General features: G+C 61.4%; 2 protein-coding genes across 2 annotated transcripts; one reads left to right on the forward strand and one right to left on the reverse strand.

Moving 5' to 3' along the window:
- The first annotated feature begins 1,314 nt into the window (after positions 1-1,314).
- On the forward strand, positions 1,315-14,236 carry Baiap3 (BAI1 associated protein 3). Its single transcript, XM_046441823.2, has 34 exons — positions 1,315-1,406; positions 5,317-5,456; positions 5,640-5,727; positions 5,918-5,998; positions 6,225-6,332; positions 6,776-6,835; positions 6,961-7,027; positions 7,113-7,308; positions 7,642-7,686; positions 7,793-7,870; positions 7,970-8,072; positions 8,286-8,393; positions 8,482-8,577; positions 8,685-8,788; positions 8,880-9,000; positions 9,444-9,568; positions 9,645-9,735; positions 9,867-9,923; positions 9,998-10,095; positions 10,199-10,250; positions 10,369-10,499; positions 10,671-10,794; positions 10,872-11,015; positions 11,102-11,194; positions 11,281-11,472; positions 11,558-11,626; positions 11,724-11,803; positions 11,880-11,988; positions 12,307-12,378; positions 12,512-12,592; positions 12,661-12,781; positions 12,847-12,970; positions 13,052-13,257; positions 13,334-14,236. The coding sequence occupies exons 2-34, from the start codon at positions 5,326-5,328 to the stop codon at positions 13,435-13,437; spliced, it is 3,459 nt and encodes a 1,152-aa protein (XP_046297779.1). The 5' UTR covers positions 1,315-1,406; positions 5,317-5,325; the 3' UTR covers positions 13,438-14,236.
- A 65-nt stretch (positions 14,237-14,301) lies between these two features.
- On the reverse strand, positions 14,302-16,576 carry Tsr3 (TSR3 ribosome maturation factor). The gene is made up of 6 exons (XM_046441930.1): positions 16,420-16,576; positions 16,124-16,337; positions 15,714-15,907; positions 15,057-15,233; positions 14,867-14,930; positions 14,302-14,641 (listed from the first exon to the last, which is right to left on the reverse strand). Exons 1-6 carry the CDS (start codon positions 16,529-16,531, stop codon positions 14,476-14,478), a joined length of 927 nt encoding a protein of 308 aa, XP_046297886.1. The 5' UTR covers positions 16,532-16,576; the 3' UTR covers positions 14,302-14,475.
- Positions 16,577-16,582: the final 6 nt, after the last annotated feature.

Below are 16,582 nucleotides of genomic sequence, written 5' to 3' on the forward strand. Positions count from 1 at the left end.
ACAGATGTGTGTTGGGATCCAGAAGTCTAGATAGATGGCAATGTCCCTAGACAAGGGGCAAAACCACCTATATCTTCCCTAGACTGGGGAACTGTAGCCAGGCTGACCTCTCCCCAGGAGCCCACTTCAGTGACCAGTTATGAGGACCATTGGACAGTCAGGTCAGGGAAGGCTCAGCTATCTGCAAATGTCCACCACTTGCCCCAAGGTCCATTCTGGAGGCCAGTCCCAGCCTTCCCTCAGCTTGGCCACTCCAGCCTTCCCTGAGGGGCCATCCTTGCCAATAAGCCTGAGCTGCACAGGCTCCAGCTCTGCCTCCCTGCTCCTCACCCTGCTGGAGGCCCGCTGTTGGGGACCGGCCCTTTGGTAAAAGCTGGACCCCCAGCAGTAAGTTTACCAGTATCCTGCCAAGCTCAGGGCTAGGTCCCACAGGCCTCCTGTGCCACTCCAAGTCCAAGCCCCTCTGGGCAGCTCCCCAGCGTGACTCCTGGACCCACAGCATGAGGGAACTTGTCAGACCTGCAGACCCTCTTCCCCAGCAGTGAGCCAGAAGTCCTGGGCTGGTCCAGCAATGGAAGGAGCCCTCCAGGGATCATGTGTGGTGTGCTCAGGTTTGAGAACAGCTGTCTGGAGGCTGAGTTGGAAACCCTGCCCAGAGAGGGACCAGGAGGCTGGGCAGGGAAGAGCACAGCAGGGTCCAGCAGGCCCTGATCACCAAGGCCTTCAACCTGGATCTCCCACCGGCACAGCAACCAGGTTTATTGCCTGCAGAGACCCCTTCGGCAGAGTGGACTATACCTCTGAGAAAGAGCGGTCCGGCCCGCAGTGGCGAGGTCCCTAGACCCAAGTCCACTACAGGCCTGGGCTTGGGTGTGTGTGGGTAGGGCAGCACTGGGCTGGGAGTGTGCTTCTGGAGATGGCCATGTAGCCCTTCCAGAAAAGTCTGTGCTGCTCCTGGTGCGTCAGTTGGGTTTCTGCGACTCTGGCTTTCCTGGGGCCCAGGGAGGAGACCCTGAGGACAGTCCCCCTTTATGCTGCCAACCACCTGGGCGAGGGCAGCCAAGCGGGTGTCCAGACACAGCACGGAGCCGGCTTCTTCTCCGCACCCACCTGTGGGTTGATTGACAGCCCCGCACCCTGGGTAGGTCTCCCAAGCAGGCCTAGAGACACAGGGACCACAGCTCGGCCCCCAGGCACGGGGGCGGGAGGGGCGGGCCTGGAGCAGCAAGCTGGGCGCCTGGTCAGGCCCCGCCCCCGCCCGCGCCCCCCGCCCGCGCTGCGCGTCCGCACCGCAGTGCTCAGTCTCCGGCGCTCACGGCTGTGAGCGGTCGCTGTGCCTCGCCGTCCCCAGCCCGTACGAGAGCAGTGTCCGCAGGAGCCCCCGCGGCCCTGCGCCCTGGCCCACGGTGAGTGCCACAGGCTCGCGCCCGGTGCCGTCGGGCTGCGGTCTGGGCTCAGCCCCACACACACCCTGGCGGGCAGACAGTCCGCCCCCTCGGGCACAGGGATCGCGCGGGGAGCCTCAGAGGCTGGGTCAACGGAAAGGTAGCAAAGAAGCGCCCTCGGCCCTGGGGACACTGAGGTCTAATATGTCGGAGGAGCGGGTCGCGGGGCAGTGTTTCTCCAGCTGCCAGCTCGCGCCCTGCCATCGGAGCGCGCAGCCTGGGGCGCGGTGGCGGGGTCCGCACTGCGGTGCGCGGGGGAGGGGAGCAGCGCCGCACCTCCGGCTGGGGCACGGGAGCCCGCCACCTGCGGTCCCGCCTGCCAGTCCCCTGGCGACCCACTTCGACCCCGGGGCCCCCTCCTCAGTGGAGGCCAAAGATGGGGGCGGGGCCGAGGACCCAGGAGATGTTTCGCGCGGTTTCCTAGCCACCCTCCCTTGCACGCTACGCTCCCCAGCCGGTGGGGAGCGCCCTAGTCCCTCCCGCCCTGCGAATACCCTCGTGGGACCCATGCCCCCGAAAATCCCTTCCAGTGCCAGCTGCGCCTTACCCCTCCCTAGCCTCTAGGGAATTTCAGTCCCACAGCTGAGGGCTTTTGCCTGGATTGGGGTCTGCAGAACAGCTGGTAAAATATCTCATACCACACCTGTCCCAAAGTCAGGCTCTGATTGCTCACTTTGCAGTAGAAGAGAGACCCCAATAGAACTGGGGAGCAGGGCTCCTACAGATACCCACACCCGGAACACCCCCAAAAAGTGAGGGAGACAGGTAAGTAAGAGGGGGCCTTACAGAATAAGGAGGTGCCAGTTTCAGACCCTGCCACTCATGTGGGAGTGCCCCAGCCCTGTTCTGCTGGTCTCAGGTCTAGCCCCTGCAGAGCTTGTTCAAGAGCAAACCCCTTCCGAGGATTAGATTGGGATAAGAACCCGGGAACAGCATTTGTAGCAGGCACTGCCTGGCCAATGCAGGGAGACTGCTTAGGGACAGGGGGGACCCTGGAGACCCAGGAATCCATGGACACCTGGAGAGGGTCCAAGGAGGTCTGAAGAGGAAGATGGGAAACCAAGAGAGAAGACCAAGGTGGAGGGTGTGGAAAGGCAACACATGAGACAGACATCTTTCTGCATGACACACACACACCAGCAAACACCCTGAACACTCTCCAGGGGCCCAAATGCACTAAGAGTGCACCCCATCTCCTTCCAGTGCTCCTAAGGTGTTTATGATGTACTGGGGACCAGGAAGGCCTTTGGGGCTCAGCTGCCCCCACTCATGGCCTCATTGCCAATAGGCCCCAAATGGCCTAGCAAGGACAGCTTGGCCTCAGAGTCCTGGGTTTGAATCCTGTCTCTGGACAAGTTGCTGTAGCCCCAGCCCTGAGCTGTCACATAGACCAGTGCCACCCTGCAGTTCTCTCCTGCAGCCAGGGCTCAGTGTGGGCTGCTAGGGTTGGCGCAGTCCAGAGCTGGGGTAGCAGAACCTTGGCCTCCCTGGCTTTGCTCACTGCCCTGGGGGCCAGTCATGGGCAAGGGATGTGGCCATGCTCAGCTCTGTGACGCTGTCTAAGCGGACATACAGTGAGATGGAGGTAGAGTCACATCTGGGCCTACCAGAGAGTTGGGGGTCCCTGCACCTGGCTTACCCTGCCAGGACTGACGGAGGCCCACAGGCAGCCAGTGACTCTGGTGCTGTCACCAAGGGGAGGCAGTTGCATGCTCACTGGTCATGGCAGTGTGCATGAGGTCCCTCCTGGGGGTGCGTGGTCACAGCCTCGTTGGCAGGTGGCTCCCAGGGCCTGGACTGCTGGGTCATCACGGTTACCAGCTGCCCAGTCAGGCAGCACAAGGTTGCCACCTTGCACGGACACTGATGCTGAGATTCTGCCCTGTTCTAGCAACAGGCTGGGCGGGGGCAGCTGATCCTCAGCCTCAGGACATGCCAGCTTAGTGCTTGGATGCCTGAGCAAACCTTAGGCCTTCACCTGCTGTCTCTGGGACCTTGGGTGGGTTCCTAAGCCCCACGCCTCAGACTGCCCATCTGAGACAAGGGAGACTTGGCACGCTTCTCTAGCTGCCTGGAGGCTTAACAGGTAAGGTGTCCAGGGCCCAGTGTGGGAGCGGGCGTGTGACCCTCCTTTCTGCCCTGAACGTTTTTGTTCTCACCAGGATGCCCCTCGAGCCTGTGGCTCAGGCTGCTTGGCTCCTGCGTCATGTTTGTCTCTGGCCTGCAAGCCCCCAGTGCCTGTCACACAGCTGCTGCTGGCGGTTGCCCTGGCAACAGCTCAGGCAGCAGCAGCTCAGCTGGCTTTGGGGTTCGGGGGGGGGGGGCATCTTCTCTGCTCAACTGGAGAGGAAAGGGGCTGTGACTCACAGCTCCCTGGGGATCTCCGGACTAGCTGCAGGTGTGTCAGCTGTAGGAAGCGTCCTGCCTGAGCCCCCCAACATTTAGGGGAGGGCATCGGGGGGGGGCACCAATAGGTTTGAAGGCAGTGAGGCCTCATTTCTGGCCCCCAAGTGCAGCCCCTTCATAGGGAACCCTGCTTGGAGTGCCAGGGAGCAGGATGAAGTGTGGTCGAGGGTGTTGGCCTGAGCTGGTGGGGCACAGGCCAGGATGGAGCCTCCCACCAGAGGCAGCTCCATGGGCAGCAGGAACCTGTTGAGTGTGCAGCCAGGTGTGCTGGGCTGGTCCTGATTGAGCTCACCATTCTAAGGTGGAGCCAGCCTGAATGGGAGCTGGCCTGCACAGGCTGCCCACCCCTGAGGTCTTGGGGAAAGAGTGAAACCCACTGGTCCATTTCTTGTTTTGTGAGATGGAAATTAAGGTCCCCCTTTGCAAGGGCTGACATGTCTGGGTTGATGAGTGAGCATCAGAGAGACCCAGACAGTAAGTGCAAAGGCCCAGTAGTGGACTGAGTGGGCCCCTGTAAACCTGAGGCTTTTGGGATGGGACAGGGAGCCTGAGGGGGGGTTCTGTGGGATGGGGACAGCCTGGTAGAAAGACAGTTTTCCTCAGGGGAGAGGGGATCTCCCCGCAACTCTGTGGGGAAGACACAAGCCCTGACCCAGGACAGAGGTGGGCCCTGGGCTTGGGGGTGCAGTGGGAGGGGGCTCTGGGAGCCACAGTGCACCAGCTGCTGTCCTGACCTCTGACTTGGGGTCTGCAGGGGAAACAGCACTCACCAAAAGGGAGATGCAGGTGTGACGTCAGCTGAGCTTTCTTCCCTGACACTTCCCCCTCCGGTTTTCTAAGCAGCCTGGGAGAAGGATGGGGCACTTCCCCCTGCTATTCTTGATGGATGAGGAATCCCAAGCACCCCCTCCTGATCAATCCCCTCCTGTCCACCCCACCTTGGACTTGTGGGCAGAAGACCCAGGCTATAAGCCCCTTGGCTCTCTAGGCCCATCTCACCTGTGCTCTTCTGTGGCACCAGGGTGATTTTCTGGCCTCTGCAGAGGGCCTGGGTAACAGCTGTCTGCCTGGCCCTGAGTGGGGCTGGGGGAGCTTGGCATCACTCCGCTGTATCTCGGTCCTCTTGATGAGATCCCAGAGACAAGGACCCCTGCCCTAGACATGGCTGTGCAGAACATACCCTGTGAAGTCCAGCAGCTTCAGATGGAACACCAGTTATGAGCTGGGCACTCTACCACCTTTGGTGGCATCTGCTCCCACATCCTCAGAGGCACCCTGCAGAGGACACAGACCTTAGTTGGTTACCTGGAAGGAGTCCATGAAGCCCTTGGGGCCCTACCAGACTCCAAATTGGAGAGCAGGCTCCCAGGCCTCTGCCATCCCTTCTGTTCTCCTCCCCACGCCTCCCTTGGGTGACCTCTGTAAAGTGGATGACCTAGGACTGTGGCCACACTCTCTGCTGCAGGTCCCCACCATGTCAACCTTGCTGGAGATCAAGAGCAGCGTGCTCAGGCAGGTGCAGGTGTGCCCGTCCTTCCGCCGCAAGACAGAACAGGAGCCCGCAAGCACCAGTGCGGACCTGCAGGAGCCTGCCACAGGGGCCTGGTGGGTGCCCAGGGACAGACTCCTGCCAAGGGCCTTCCCACCTGGGTGGGAAGCAGGGACACAGGAAGTCTGAAGTCGAGGCTGTGGGCATCACAAGGCCCCATCCTCCGTGTGGGCCCCTTGAGTAGGGTGGCACAGGGCCAGCACCTCCTGGAGCCAAAGCTGACCTGGCCTTTCTCCCAGGAAACCTGGGGATGGCGTGGAGTTCTTTGCCCACATGCGTCTCATCCTGAAGAAGGGGGAAGGCAGACAGGGCCTGCCATGCCCTGAGGTGAGGACACCCTCCTGCAGGGGCCTGGGTGCTGCAGCCCCGCCCAGCATGGGACCTCTGCTTCCTCTGCCCCGTCCACCTCAGGTCTCCACTCTCCTCTCGCTCCTTCCCCTGGAGTACCCCTGTCCAGTAGTGGTGGTGGATGCAGGCCCTGCGTGCCCCCAGACCATCACCCATGCACCCCTTGCAGGTCCTCTTACGCAGTGGCTCACCAGCCCCAGCTGAGCCTGTGGACTCCAACCGTGGCCTGAGAGCCCTGACCCAGGAGGAGGTAAGGGAGTGCTGGTCTGGCCCCAGGGGGCTCTGACTCCTGTTCTTAGGTTAGAATGCCCAGGGTTTCAGGACAGGCTGACAGCAGAGATGGATGGGACGGACAGGTGAGCAGAGGGCCCAGCAGGTACAAAGGTCCTGAGGAAGGGGCTCTGCTGGGCCAGTGGGGGTGAGGGGCTGGGCTTACAGGGAGTGGACAGCAGGGCCTGAGGTTTAGCACTGTGCAGGTGGAGATGCTGTATGAGGAGGCCCTGTATACAGTCCTCCACCGGGCGGGCACCATGAGTCCTGACCAGGTGGATGACGAAGAAGTCCTTCTGGCCTACCTTCAGCAGGTGAGCCAGCCACCCTGCCCCCACCCCACCCATCACCTTCACCTGAACTGTAGACAGAATGCACCCCACACCTGCATGAGCAAGCAGGTGTAATGGGCATGTGTGAGCAGGCACACAGGCTGGCAAACCTACCCAGCAGGAGGGAGGGGCGGTCACAAAGAAGGTCAGATGGGACAGACAGATACACAGAGGGTGAACCAATGGATGGACAGCACACCACGACTCTATTTCTTCCCCTGTCCTGGCCATGCAGACCTCACTGCCACATGCCCACAATGCTTCCTGTTAGGCTCCGGGACGGGGTGGGCAGGCCCACTCCCAACCCCTGCACTGTGAGGTGCAAGGTGGTAATTTCTGACTCTCACGCACCTGAGGCCCCAGAGTCGTAGCCAGCCTCTCCTCAGGGCTCACCTGGGCCCCTCCCACATGCTCACCACCCACAGGTGTTTGGCACCAACCCAGAGCAGCATGCTGAGGCCATTGAGCGTGTGAAGAAGGCCAAGGTAAGGCTGTGGCCTTCCTGGGTGGACTGACCAGTTGCTGCAGCCTGCAGCAGGCTCAGGGGCAGGTTGATGATCACACTGGGCTGCCTGGCCCTTTGGGGCTCTCAGCGTCCCTCTGTCCACAGGCCCCCTCGTATGCCCTGAAAGTTTCTGTCATGCGTGCCAAGAACCTTCTGGCCAAAGACCCCAACGGTGAGTGTGGGCCCCTAGCCGTGCCCAGGTCTGCTTGAGCCATGGAGGGTGGGCACGGCACGGGGCTGAGCCTGCTGTGTCTCAGGCTTCAGCGACCCCTATTGCATGCTGGGCATCTTGCCGGCCTCGGGCACCCCTCGGGAGCAGAGTGGGCAGAAGGAGCAGCGCTTCAGCTTTCGTAAGGGCAGCAAGCGCAGCGGCCCGCTGCCAGCCAAGTGCATCCAGGTCACCGAGGTCAAGAGCAGCACTCTGAACCCCGTCTGGAAGGAGCACTTCCTGTTGTAAGGCCCCCACCCCACAGGTGGCCACGTGTCCTGAGGATGATGGCTCACATGGTCCCCATCTCTGTGCTGTCCCAGGCAATTCAAAGGGGTTGGGGTGCTGATTGCATGCCTTACGTTCTGGTTACATTCCAGAGGAGGGAATAGGCCCAGAGAGGGGCATTGAGCCCCCATGGCCACACAGCTAATAACAGTGCAGAGGCAGATTTGAGAAAGAAGCTGTTTGGAGAGCAGGACCTCATGGCCACTCCCTGCTGCCCCTAAACTTGCCCTCAGCCCAGCTCTGGCAGAGGCTCACCCAGGACCCTTACCCGCATCTCTCTGTCCCCACAGTGAGATTGAGGATGTCAGCACCGACCAGCTGCACTTGGACATCTGGTACTGGGCCTGAGTCCTTCAGGGGAGTGGGTGGCTCTGGTCGGGGAGGGAGTCGGGGGCCTCTGACCTGGGCTGGGAGTGCCAGACAAGCCATGCTGTCCTCCAGGGACCACGATGATGATGTGTCCCTGGCAGAAGCATGCAGGAAGCTGAATGAAGTAATTGGCCTGAAGGGCATGAGCAGGTATGGGATGGGGGCCTTGCACCCTCGAGTCACAGGTGGGACCTGCAGTGGGAACTGGCTCCCGGGGCCACTGGCCTGAGCCCACCCGGTCGTGCCCAGGTACTTCAAGCAGATTGTTAAGTCAGCCCGAGCGAATGGCACGGCAGGGCCCACCGAGGACCACACGGATGACTTCCTGGGGTGCCTCAACATCCCAGTGCGGGTACGAACACCTGCCACATGCATGGGGGCACATGACCTTTGACTCCCAAGGGTCTCCCACCCTCCTTGGGCTGCAGGGAGGGGCTGCCTGAAGTGCCTCTTGCCTTTGGGCACCCCTGATCCCTCCCACATTCTCCCCAGGGTTCCATGGGTCTGTGGGGGTGGGCGTGGGGGAGAGTTCCCTAGGCCTGACACCCCCCCACACACCCCATAGGAGGTGCCCGTGGCTGGAGCAGACCGCTGGTTCAAGCTAGAACCACGTTCCAGCGCCTCCCGTGTACAGGGGGATTGTCACCTGGTCCTCAGGCTGATCACCACACAGGTGGGGTCCCGCAGAAGCCCTGCCCTGCACCCCTGCCCCCTGCCCACTGGGCCGGGGCAGAGCTGGTGACAGGCAGGCTCTGTTCCAGAGGGATACCATCATGAGCCAGCGTGGGAGATTCGGCTTCTTGTCCTACCTGTTGCTGCTCAGCCGTGTGCTGCGGTTCGAGCATCGCGTGGAGGAGGTAGTGGACACCTCTGGGAGCCTGGGGCAGCTGGACCAGGTGTCAGAGCAGGGGATGGTGGTGGAGGGTATCTTGGGCCTCTGCCCACCCTCCACCTTTGCTCCCAGCCCAATTCAAGCAGCTGGCATGGCGAGCTCAGCGGGCCTGGGACCACCATCCTCTGTCTGCACGGAGCCCAGAGCAACCTGTCTCCCTTGCAGCTGGCTGTACTGTGAGTGGGCTCTGCAGGGTGGGAGTGGGCGGGCGGGCTGTGAGTGGCAGGGCTGGGCAGATGCCTCTGACTATGGGCTGGGCCCCTGCAGGCACTGGCAAGTCAGCAGCCGCCACCATCAGACCCGCACTCTTGACTACGGCTACCTTCTGGGGCTGCTGGAGGACATGCAGGCACACTGGGAGGAGGCGCCCCTGCTACCCCAGGAGCAGGTGGGCACAGCAAGGGCCTGCTTTCTATTGGCCATGTCCGTGCTGGGGGCTAGTCCTGCTCTGCCCTCCTGAGCTTAAAGACAGAGGGACCAGGCTCTTGTGTGGGACAATGCACACTGTACACAGAGGAGGTGGCAGGCTGCACTGGAGGGACCTGGGAAGGAGGCTCTGGGGTCAGACTGGGCTGTGGGCAACACCAGGGGACAGCAGATGCAGGGGTCCAGGGGTCTTTAGTGTAGTGTGTGGGGTGCTGAGACCAGGACAGGCCAGCAGGGGAGACTACTCTGGGGGAGACCAGTGGACGGCATTCCTAGGACAGAACCTAGGACAGGTGGGGGAACACTGCTGGCCAAGGCAGGGAAGGTGGTCCCCAGCATCAGTGACCAGGGCTACCAGCACTATTTCCAGCTTCTTTAGCTCTGAAGACACCCCCTTCCCCCCAGGAGGAGAGTCTGGCCGACAGCTTCTCTGCTTTCTCTGAGTTCGGGCTGCGGCTGCTGCGCCAGCTCCGGGACTACTTCCCTGCCACCAACAGCACAGCTGTCTACCGACTGGAGCTGCTGCTGAAGTATGTGCAGCCATGAGCAGGGGTGGGGTGGGGTGGGTGCTGGCTGGGCCCCCGTGAGTGTGCTGTCCTTGCCCAGGTGTCTGGACAAGCTGCAGCTCTTCCAGCCCTCCTTTGAGATCTGCCCCTTTGAGACGGAGCTGAACATGGACATCGCTGCCGCCCTGAAGGTGTGTTTGGACCTGCCTGGGCTCTCCATGGGCCCTGCCCAGCCCAGCCCTGCTTGGACTTGCTGGTCCATGGCCCCTTGCCATCTCTCCCTTCTCTCCAACCCATGCTGCCTTGCTGGCGACCCTTGCAGAGGGGCAACCGTGAGTGGTACGACAGGCTCCTGAGTGCCAAGAGTCCTCGAGAGCTGGTGAGGATCCAGGCGGCCTTGGTCGTGGTGGGCACAGGGGCTGGGAGATCAGTGCAAACCAGGCTTCTTTGCAGCCAGGACCACAGCGCCTGGCCGGGCTTGTCGAACTGGCAGATGTCATCTATGAGGACCTGCAGGCCTGCTATGGCATCTACGCCAGCCTTTTCCATGGGTAGGCCCTGTCCTGAGTGCTGATACTGGCTGGGTACAGGGCAGGGTGGGGGCTGGCTGGCCCCGCTGGTGGGGAGCAGGTGACTGAGTTCTGTCCTTTGTAGCATCCTCAAGGTGGACTTCTTCACCCTTACTTTCCGGCAGCTGGAGCGTCTGGTGAGGAGGGTCCTCAACCCTGGGTGCCCACTGGCTGTGGGGAGTGGGGAGAGACCTCTGGCTGGGCAGGGCTCTAGTTTCCCTGATGGCAGAGGCATGATCCTGCCATCTTGGGCAGGTGGCCGAGGAGGCATGGGTGCTGACGGAGGAGCTGAGCCCTAAGATGACCCTACAAGTGGCCTCGGGGCTCTTTGAGCTCTACCTGACCCTGGCTGACATCCAGCACTTCTGGAGCTACATCCCCGGCCGGTGGGTGCCTCAACACGTGTGCCCCTGACTCCTCTGGATGGGCTCTGGGACCTGAGATCAGGGCTCTGTGAAGGAGGCTTTCCCGGATGCCCACTTTGGGGCTCTGAACCTGGAACCTGCTGGGCTGGGGAGTCTGTGTCAGGGCAAGTGCTGAATGAGTTCCCACTGCAGAGACAGTCGCTCCCTGGCGCTGGCCGGCATCCACACCCCATTCCTGCCTGCTGTGAAGCTCTGGCTGCAGGTGCTGCGGGACCAGTCCAAGTGGCGCCTTCAGGGAGCTGTGGATGTGGACACGGTAAGTGTTTGCTCCACCAGAGCACACGGGGGCTCATCCCATGTCCCCTGCCACTCAGGCCTCCTCCTGCCTTCCAGCTGGAGCCTGTGGATGCCTCGTCCAGGCACAGCAGCTCTGCAGCTACTGCCAGCCTCTGCTTCAGCCACATCCAGGAGCTCTGGGTCCGGCTGGCATGGCCTGACCCTGCCCAGGCCCAGGGGCTGGGCACCCAGCTTAGCCAGGTTTGTCTGCTGGGGTAAGGGGAGCAGGCTATGAGGATATCAGGGCAGAGGAGGGGTCCTGAGTGCCAGCCTGCCTCCCGTCCCAGGACCTGTGTGAGGCTGCCCTCTTCTACACTGAGCTGCTGCGGAAGAAGGTGGATGCCCAGCCTGGGGCTGCTGGCGAGGCTGTGAGTGAGCCGGTGAGTGGCTGGTGGGACAGGTGAGGCCCTGTGGTGGCTGGGTGGGGCCACCTACTGTAGCCACCTGCCTGGCCACTCCTTCCCAGCTCTGTGTGGTGCTCAACAACGTGGAGCTCGTGCGCAGGGCCTCAGGGCAGGCTCTGAGGGGCCTGGCATGGCCCGAGGGGGCCTTGGGGCTGGAGGGGGTGCTTCCCCGCCCCCTGCTCAGCTGCATACAGGCCCTGGAGGAGGACCTGCATCGGGAGGCCCACACTGTGACAGCACACCTGACCTCCAAGGTAGGCAGCGTGGCAGATCCTGGCATTGGTGTGGAGGCTGTCCCTGGCATCCCCACCCTCATGCTGAGCATTCCCCTCCCCTCAGATGGTGGCTGACATTCGGAAGTACGTGCAACACATCAGCCTCTCCCCTGACTCTATTCAGAATGATGAGGTGCGTGCCGGCATGGGCAGGAGGCTGTGAGTGTATGTGTGCTTGGGGTGGGTTAGGGTCCAGGCTCAGGCCAGCCCTGAGGACCCCCTGCCCACAGGCTGTGGCCCCACTCATGAAGTACCTGGACGAGAAACTGGCCTTGCTGAATGCCTCGCTGGTGAAGGAGAACCTGAGCAGGTTTGCTGGGCAGGTGGGCAGGTTGGGCAGGTGGGGTGGGGCATTCCAGGTACTCATCTAGGCTGTGTGCCTGCAGGGTGCTGGAGGCCCTCTGGGAGCTGCTGCTGCAGGCCATTCTGCAGGCGCTGGGCGCCAACAGTGATGTCTCTGCGGACTTCTACGGGCGCTTCCACTTCACATTGGAGGTAGGGCCATGAGGAGCTCCCCAGGGCCTTCCTCTGATTGGGCCCCTGCTGGGACACCCAGCCTCTGCCTGGCTTCTCCTGTTCCCTGCTAGGCAGCACTTCCTCCCCACAGCCTAGCTGCCTAGCAGCACCTGGGCCACCTGTTACAACAGAGTCTGGCCTCAGATGCTGGCATTTCCCCTGGTCTCCTGGAACTTCTTATCCATCCCAGGTGTGATGAGTGGCTCTGCCAAGGTGCCCAAGACCCACCTACTGGGGCTCCACACCCCAATCAGGCCAGACCCCCTGATGTATCTCCCTCTTTTTTCTCCGCCCCAGGCTCTTGTCAGTTTTTTCCATGCTGAGGGCCAGGGCCTGCCCCTGGAGAGCCTGAGGGATGGAAGCTACAAGGTGAGGCCCAACCCCTCTGGGGGCCACCACATTCAGCCTACTGCCTCACAGTAGGCCCTGTCCTAGCGCATGAAGCCAGGGGGCCATGAGGGCAGTGGCCTATGTGGCCAGTCACCAGCACCCCTCCTCACAGAGGCTGGAGGAAGAGCTGCGTCTGCACAAGTGCTCCACCCGGGAATGCATTGAGCAGTTCTACCTGGACAAGCTCAAGCAGGTAGGATGGCAGCCATCTGTGTGGCCTTTGCCTGGCTCCCTAGCCCTGCTTACGGGCCTTTCCCACAGAGGTCGCTGGAGCAGAACCGGTTTGGCCGCCTGAGTGTCCGCTGCCATTATGAGGCAGCCGAGCAGCGGCTGGCCGTGGAGGTGCTGCATGCCGCAGACCTGCTCCCCTTGGACGCCAATGGTGAGGTGCAGTGGTGGCTGGGTGGGGGCTGGGGCTGGGGGCTTGCTGACGGCGGTGCCCCACAGGCCTGAGCGACCCCTTCGTGATCGTGGAACTGGGCCCACCTCATCTCTTCCCACTGGTCCGCAGCCAGAGGACCCAGGTCAAGGCCCGGACACTGCACCCAGTGTTCGATGAGCTCTTCCACTTGTGAGTGCCCATCCTGTCCCTTGTGCCTATCCCAGCCTGGCCCACAGGTCCATGGCTGGCTCTTGACTGCCTCCTCTGCAGTTCTGTGCCCGCAGAAGCATGCCGCCACCGTGGGGCCTGTGTGCTGTTCACTGTCATGGACCATGACTGGCTGTCCACCAATGACTTCGCTGGGGAGGCTGCCCTCAGCCTGGGCAGTGTCAGTGGCATTGCGAGGCCCCAGGTGGGAGCGGGCTCGAGGGCTGGGCAGCCCATCACCCTGCACCTGCGACGGCCCAGAGCCCAGGGTGAGTGAGCGTGGGGTGATGGTGGGGACACAGGGCAGTGGGCCTGGCTCCCACACACCCACTTGTCCACCTGCAGTGAGGTCAGCACTGAGGATGCTGGAAGGTCGCACCAATAAGGAGGCACAAGAGTTCGTCAAGAAGCTCAAGGAACTGGAGAAGTGCATGGAGGCTGACCCCTGAACACTCCGCTGCCCCCCACATGCCACATTGTGCAGCCAGGCCTCACTGAGGCCCTCAACTGCCATAGCTGACTCTATATGGCTTCCATCTGCCCTGGCTATGTCCCTTTGGTGTGTGCTATGAACCCCTTGTGCCCCAGTACATCCCACCCTGAACACAGGCCAACTTGGAAGGACTGGCCAGCAGCTACATCCTGGATGCAGAGATCACAATGGGCCTGGTCATTAGGTGGGCAGCTCCCTAGGGAGGCAGGTAGCTGGTCTCAGCAGAACCTTGCTCCCCATGGCCATTAGGCAGTCTGGAGACACTCTAGGTAGTCAGAACAAGAAAAGACATACTAGTATGAGAGGGTGGGGGCCAGGGATGCTGCTCAGTATCCTCCAGTGCACTCACTCGTCAGCCCCCAAACAAAGAATGGTCTGTCCCCAACTGGCATGGTGGGCTAGGGTCCAGGCTGACCCTAGCCTGGAGGGTCCTCTCAGAGGAAGCTCTACCCTATCTCTCCCAGAAAGAGTAAGGCCCCCACAGGTTGAGTCAAGTTTAAAGGACCCAAGCTTTGGAGGACAGTAGCTGCCAGGGCTGACAAGTAGAGGGTAGGGTGCCAGCCCTCACCCACAGATGAACAGAGAAGTCTGTGGAAAATCATGTGGGGTTCCAGACCCCACCTGGCTCCTGGGCCTGGCAGGAGGTATATGTCACCAGTGATAGGAGGGTGACAGGGAAGTCGGGGGTTCTGCATCAGCTGGTCAGCTGTCCTTCCCTGCAACACATGCATGACCACATCACTTATCCCATGGCCCAGTCTCTCACAAGCAGTCCCCCAACCCCAGGCTAAGTGCAAAGAACCAGACTCACACCAGGGGCTACTTCTCAACCTGTAGTTTCATTGAGAGTATCTCAAGCAAGGTTGTTCCCATGTGGAGAGGAGCACAACCCTGCCAGCAGCCACAGGGGCCACAGCTGCCAGGCCTGGCTGTCCCCACATTCCTGGACTTTGTTATCACACAGCTTCAACAATATATGTGGTGTCTACAATTTTCAGTCTCTCTGCTGTTTCTTGATGTCTTTCCAAGTCTCAGTTGGGGTCCTGGCCTCAGTCCTTGGTTCTGGAGTCTCCTCCTCTGGAGAGCAGCTACTGCCTCCTTCATCCTCGGCAGGCCCCTGGTCTTCAGACTCGCTGCTGTCATCTGTATCTGTAGGCAGCCTGGAAGAGAAGAATGTGTCCCCTCGTGGTGGCACCTAAGGCACTCCTCACTCAGCCCTCACCCTTCATGCACTCATCCCTGGGCTGAGGGCACATTTCTCTTAGGCCCTGCCCTCTCTAGGCCAGATCCTCCCCAGCAGACTTGCACGGTGTTCTGCAGTCATCACCCAGGGGTTGCTTAGGACACCATCCTCACATACAGGAGCAGTAGAAGTCAGGACCTACCCGGTGCTGGTCACAGGCCTGTTGAGGTTTGCAAACTCTCGCCCTGAGTCCACATCAAAGGGGTCTAAACCAAGGGAGGAAAGAAAAGAAAGTGACCTCTGAGTGAGCTCTCAAGACCCTAGGCTTTTCAGAAGAACGTGCAGGTCTGGAGGGCCTCCCGCAGAGGACACCCACCTACGTCAGGTCTCACCAATTTCCTCCTCCTGGGGAGTATGCTTGGCACTGGCCAGGTACTCCTGCTCTGCCTGTAGCACCTCCTCTGGTCCACTGCAGGCTGCGTATGTGTCCAGGAGTTGGCGGTTCAGGTCCAAGAAACCCTTGCCCCACTTAAACTTCTGCAGTAAGATGACGGCAAGATCTGAAAAGCCTAACAGCATAGGAAACAAGACCCAGAGATGTCAGCAATCCTTCTAGGGAATGTGTCCTCCTCACCCCAGCTGCTGGGTGCAGCTGCCATCCCAGGGAGCTGATGGTTGCCAAACTACAGTCCTGACTGTCTCCCGCCCAATCTCCTTGCCTGTTCCTCTCCTGAGAAATAAACATTCTCATCAAGTCTGTCCCCAGGTCTCATGGGTCTCCATTTGGGCTTCTCCTTGGACCACAAATTCCCTGAGAATGCTGAGAAGAAAGTTTCTCAGGACAGTGCTGCCTGTGACAGTGAGGACACCTCATTTGCCTTCTGTTTAACTCCACAAGGCCAAGCCTCCAAGCCAGTTGGGGACTGAAACCCTGGGCTGTCCTAACGGCCTCCCTGTACACCCCTCACACTTCTCCAGGGGTCTGATGGGAGAAAATACCATTCTGGGAGCAGAGGCCACTAGGCTGTCAGGACAGGCCTGAAACTCACCTACGATGCAGAAGGCAGCAGCAAAAGCTTCCACGCAGGAAAGTCTGCAGGGCCGGCCATAGTTTACAGGGTTGGCAGCCACCAGGTAGGGAAGCAGCCGCAAGTGGCTCCCTCGCATCTTCCCAAAGGGTGTCTCATCCAACCTGGCCCAGGAGCAGTCTATGACTGCAACCCCAGACTGTGCCACCAGCTGTCTGCCAGGAACAGTATAGGCTAAGTTCTGAGGGTTGGCACCACTTTGGTGATGGCCCCCTAAGTGAGGTATACCCCTGGAACTTGGCCTCCCAAGGGATAGGGAGCGTCCTTTCTTTACCCCAGACACTGGCAAAGGACTACCTGGGCAAGCTTTTAAGGCAGTAGCTGGAGAAAACTTATTTCCCCTCCCCAGTCCCCAGGTCTCCCCCGCTTACCTGTCTGCGGGGGACACATACTGGGTGCCCATGGGGCTGAGAACGAGGCCGCCGAACCTCTGGCCCAGGCGCAGACAGCGCACCAGGCCCAGCCGGGCCAGCTTGCGGCCGGTGCAACGCCGGGGGTCGCAGTGGCCCAGCTCCCACATAGCCAGAGCGCAGGGCAGCGCCGCCGGGCCCGCGCCGCCCTCGTCCTCCTCGGGTTCCATGGACACTATGCAGGGAGAAGAGCGTCCTGGGCCTTAGCGCGGGCTCTAGGGCGCCCCGACCCCCCTCTCCCTCCCCCTCGCACTCACCCCGCAAAGCGGCGTCCACCTCCTTGGCGAAGGCCTCCAGGGAGCGGCCCGGACGCCGCCGCGCGTGGGCACCCTCGGCCCCCGGTCCGCGAACCGCTTTCCTGCGCCCCATGACCCGCGCCGCGCCGACACCACCCGGCCCTGAGCAACAGCGCACGCGCCG

This window comes from Marmota monax, unplaced genomic scaffold, assembly GCF_021218885.2.
Source record: "Marmota monax isolate L192 unplaced genomic scaffold, Marmota_monax_Labrador192_F-V1.1 WCK01_AAM20220418_F8-fsc00035, whole genome shotgun sequence".
NCBI classification, from domain to species: Eukaryota; Metazoa; Chordata; class Mammalia; order Rodentia; family Sciuridae; genus Marmota; species Marmota monax.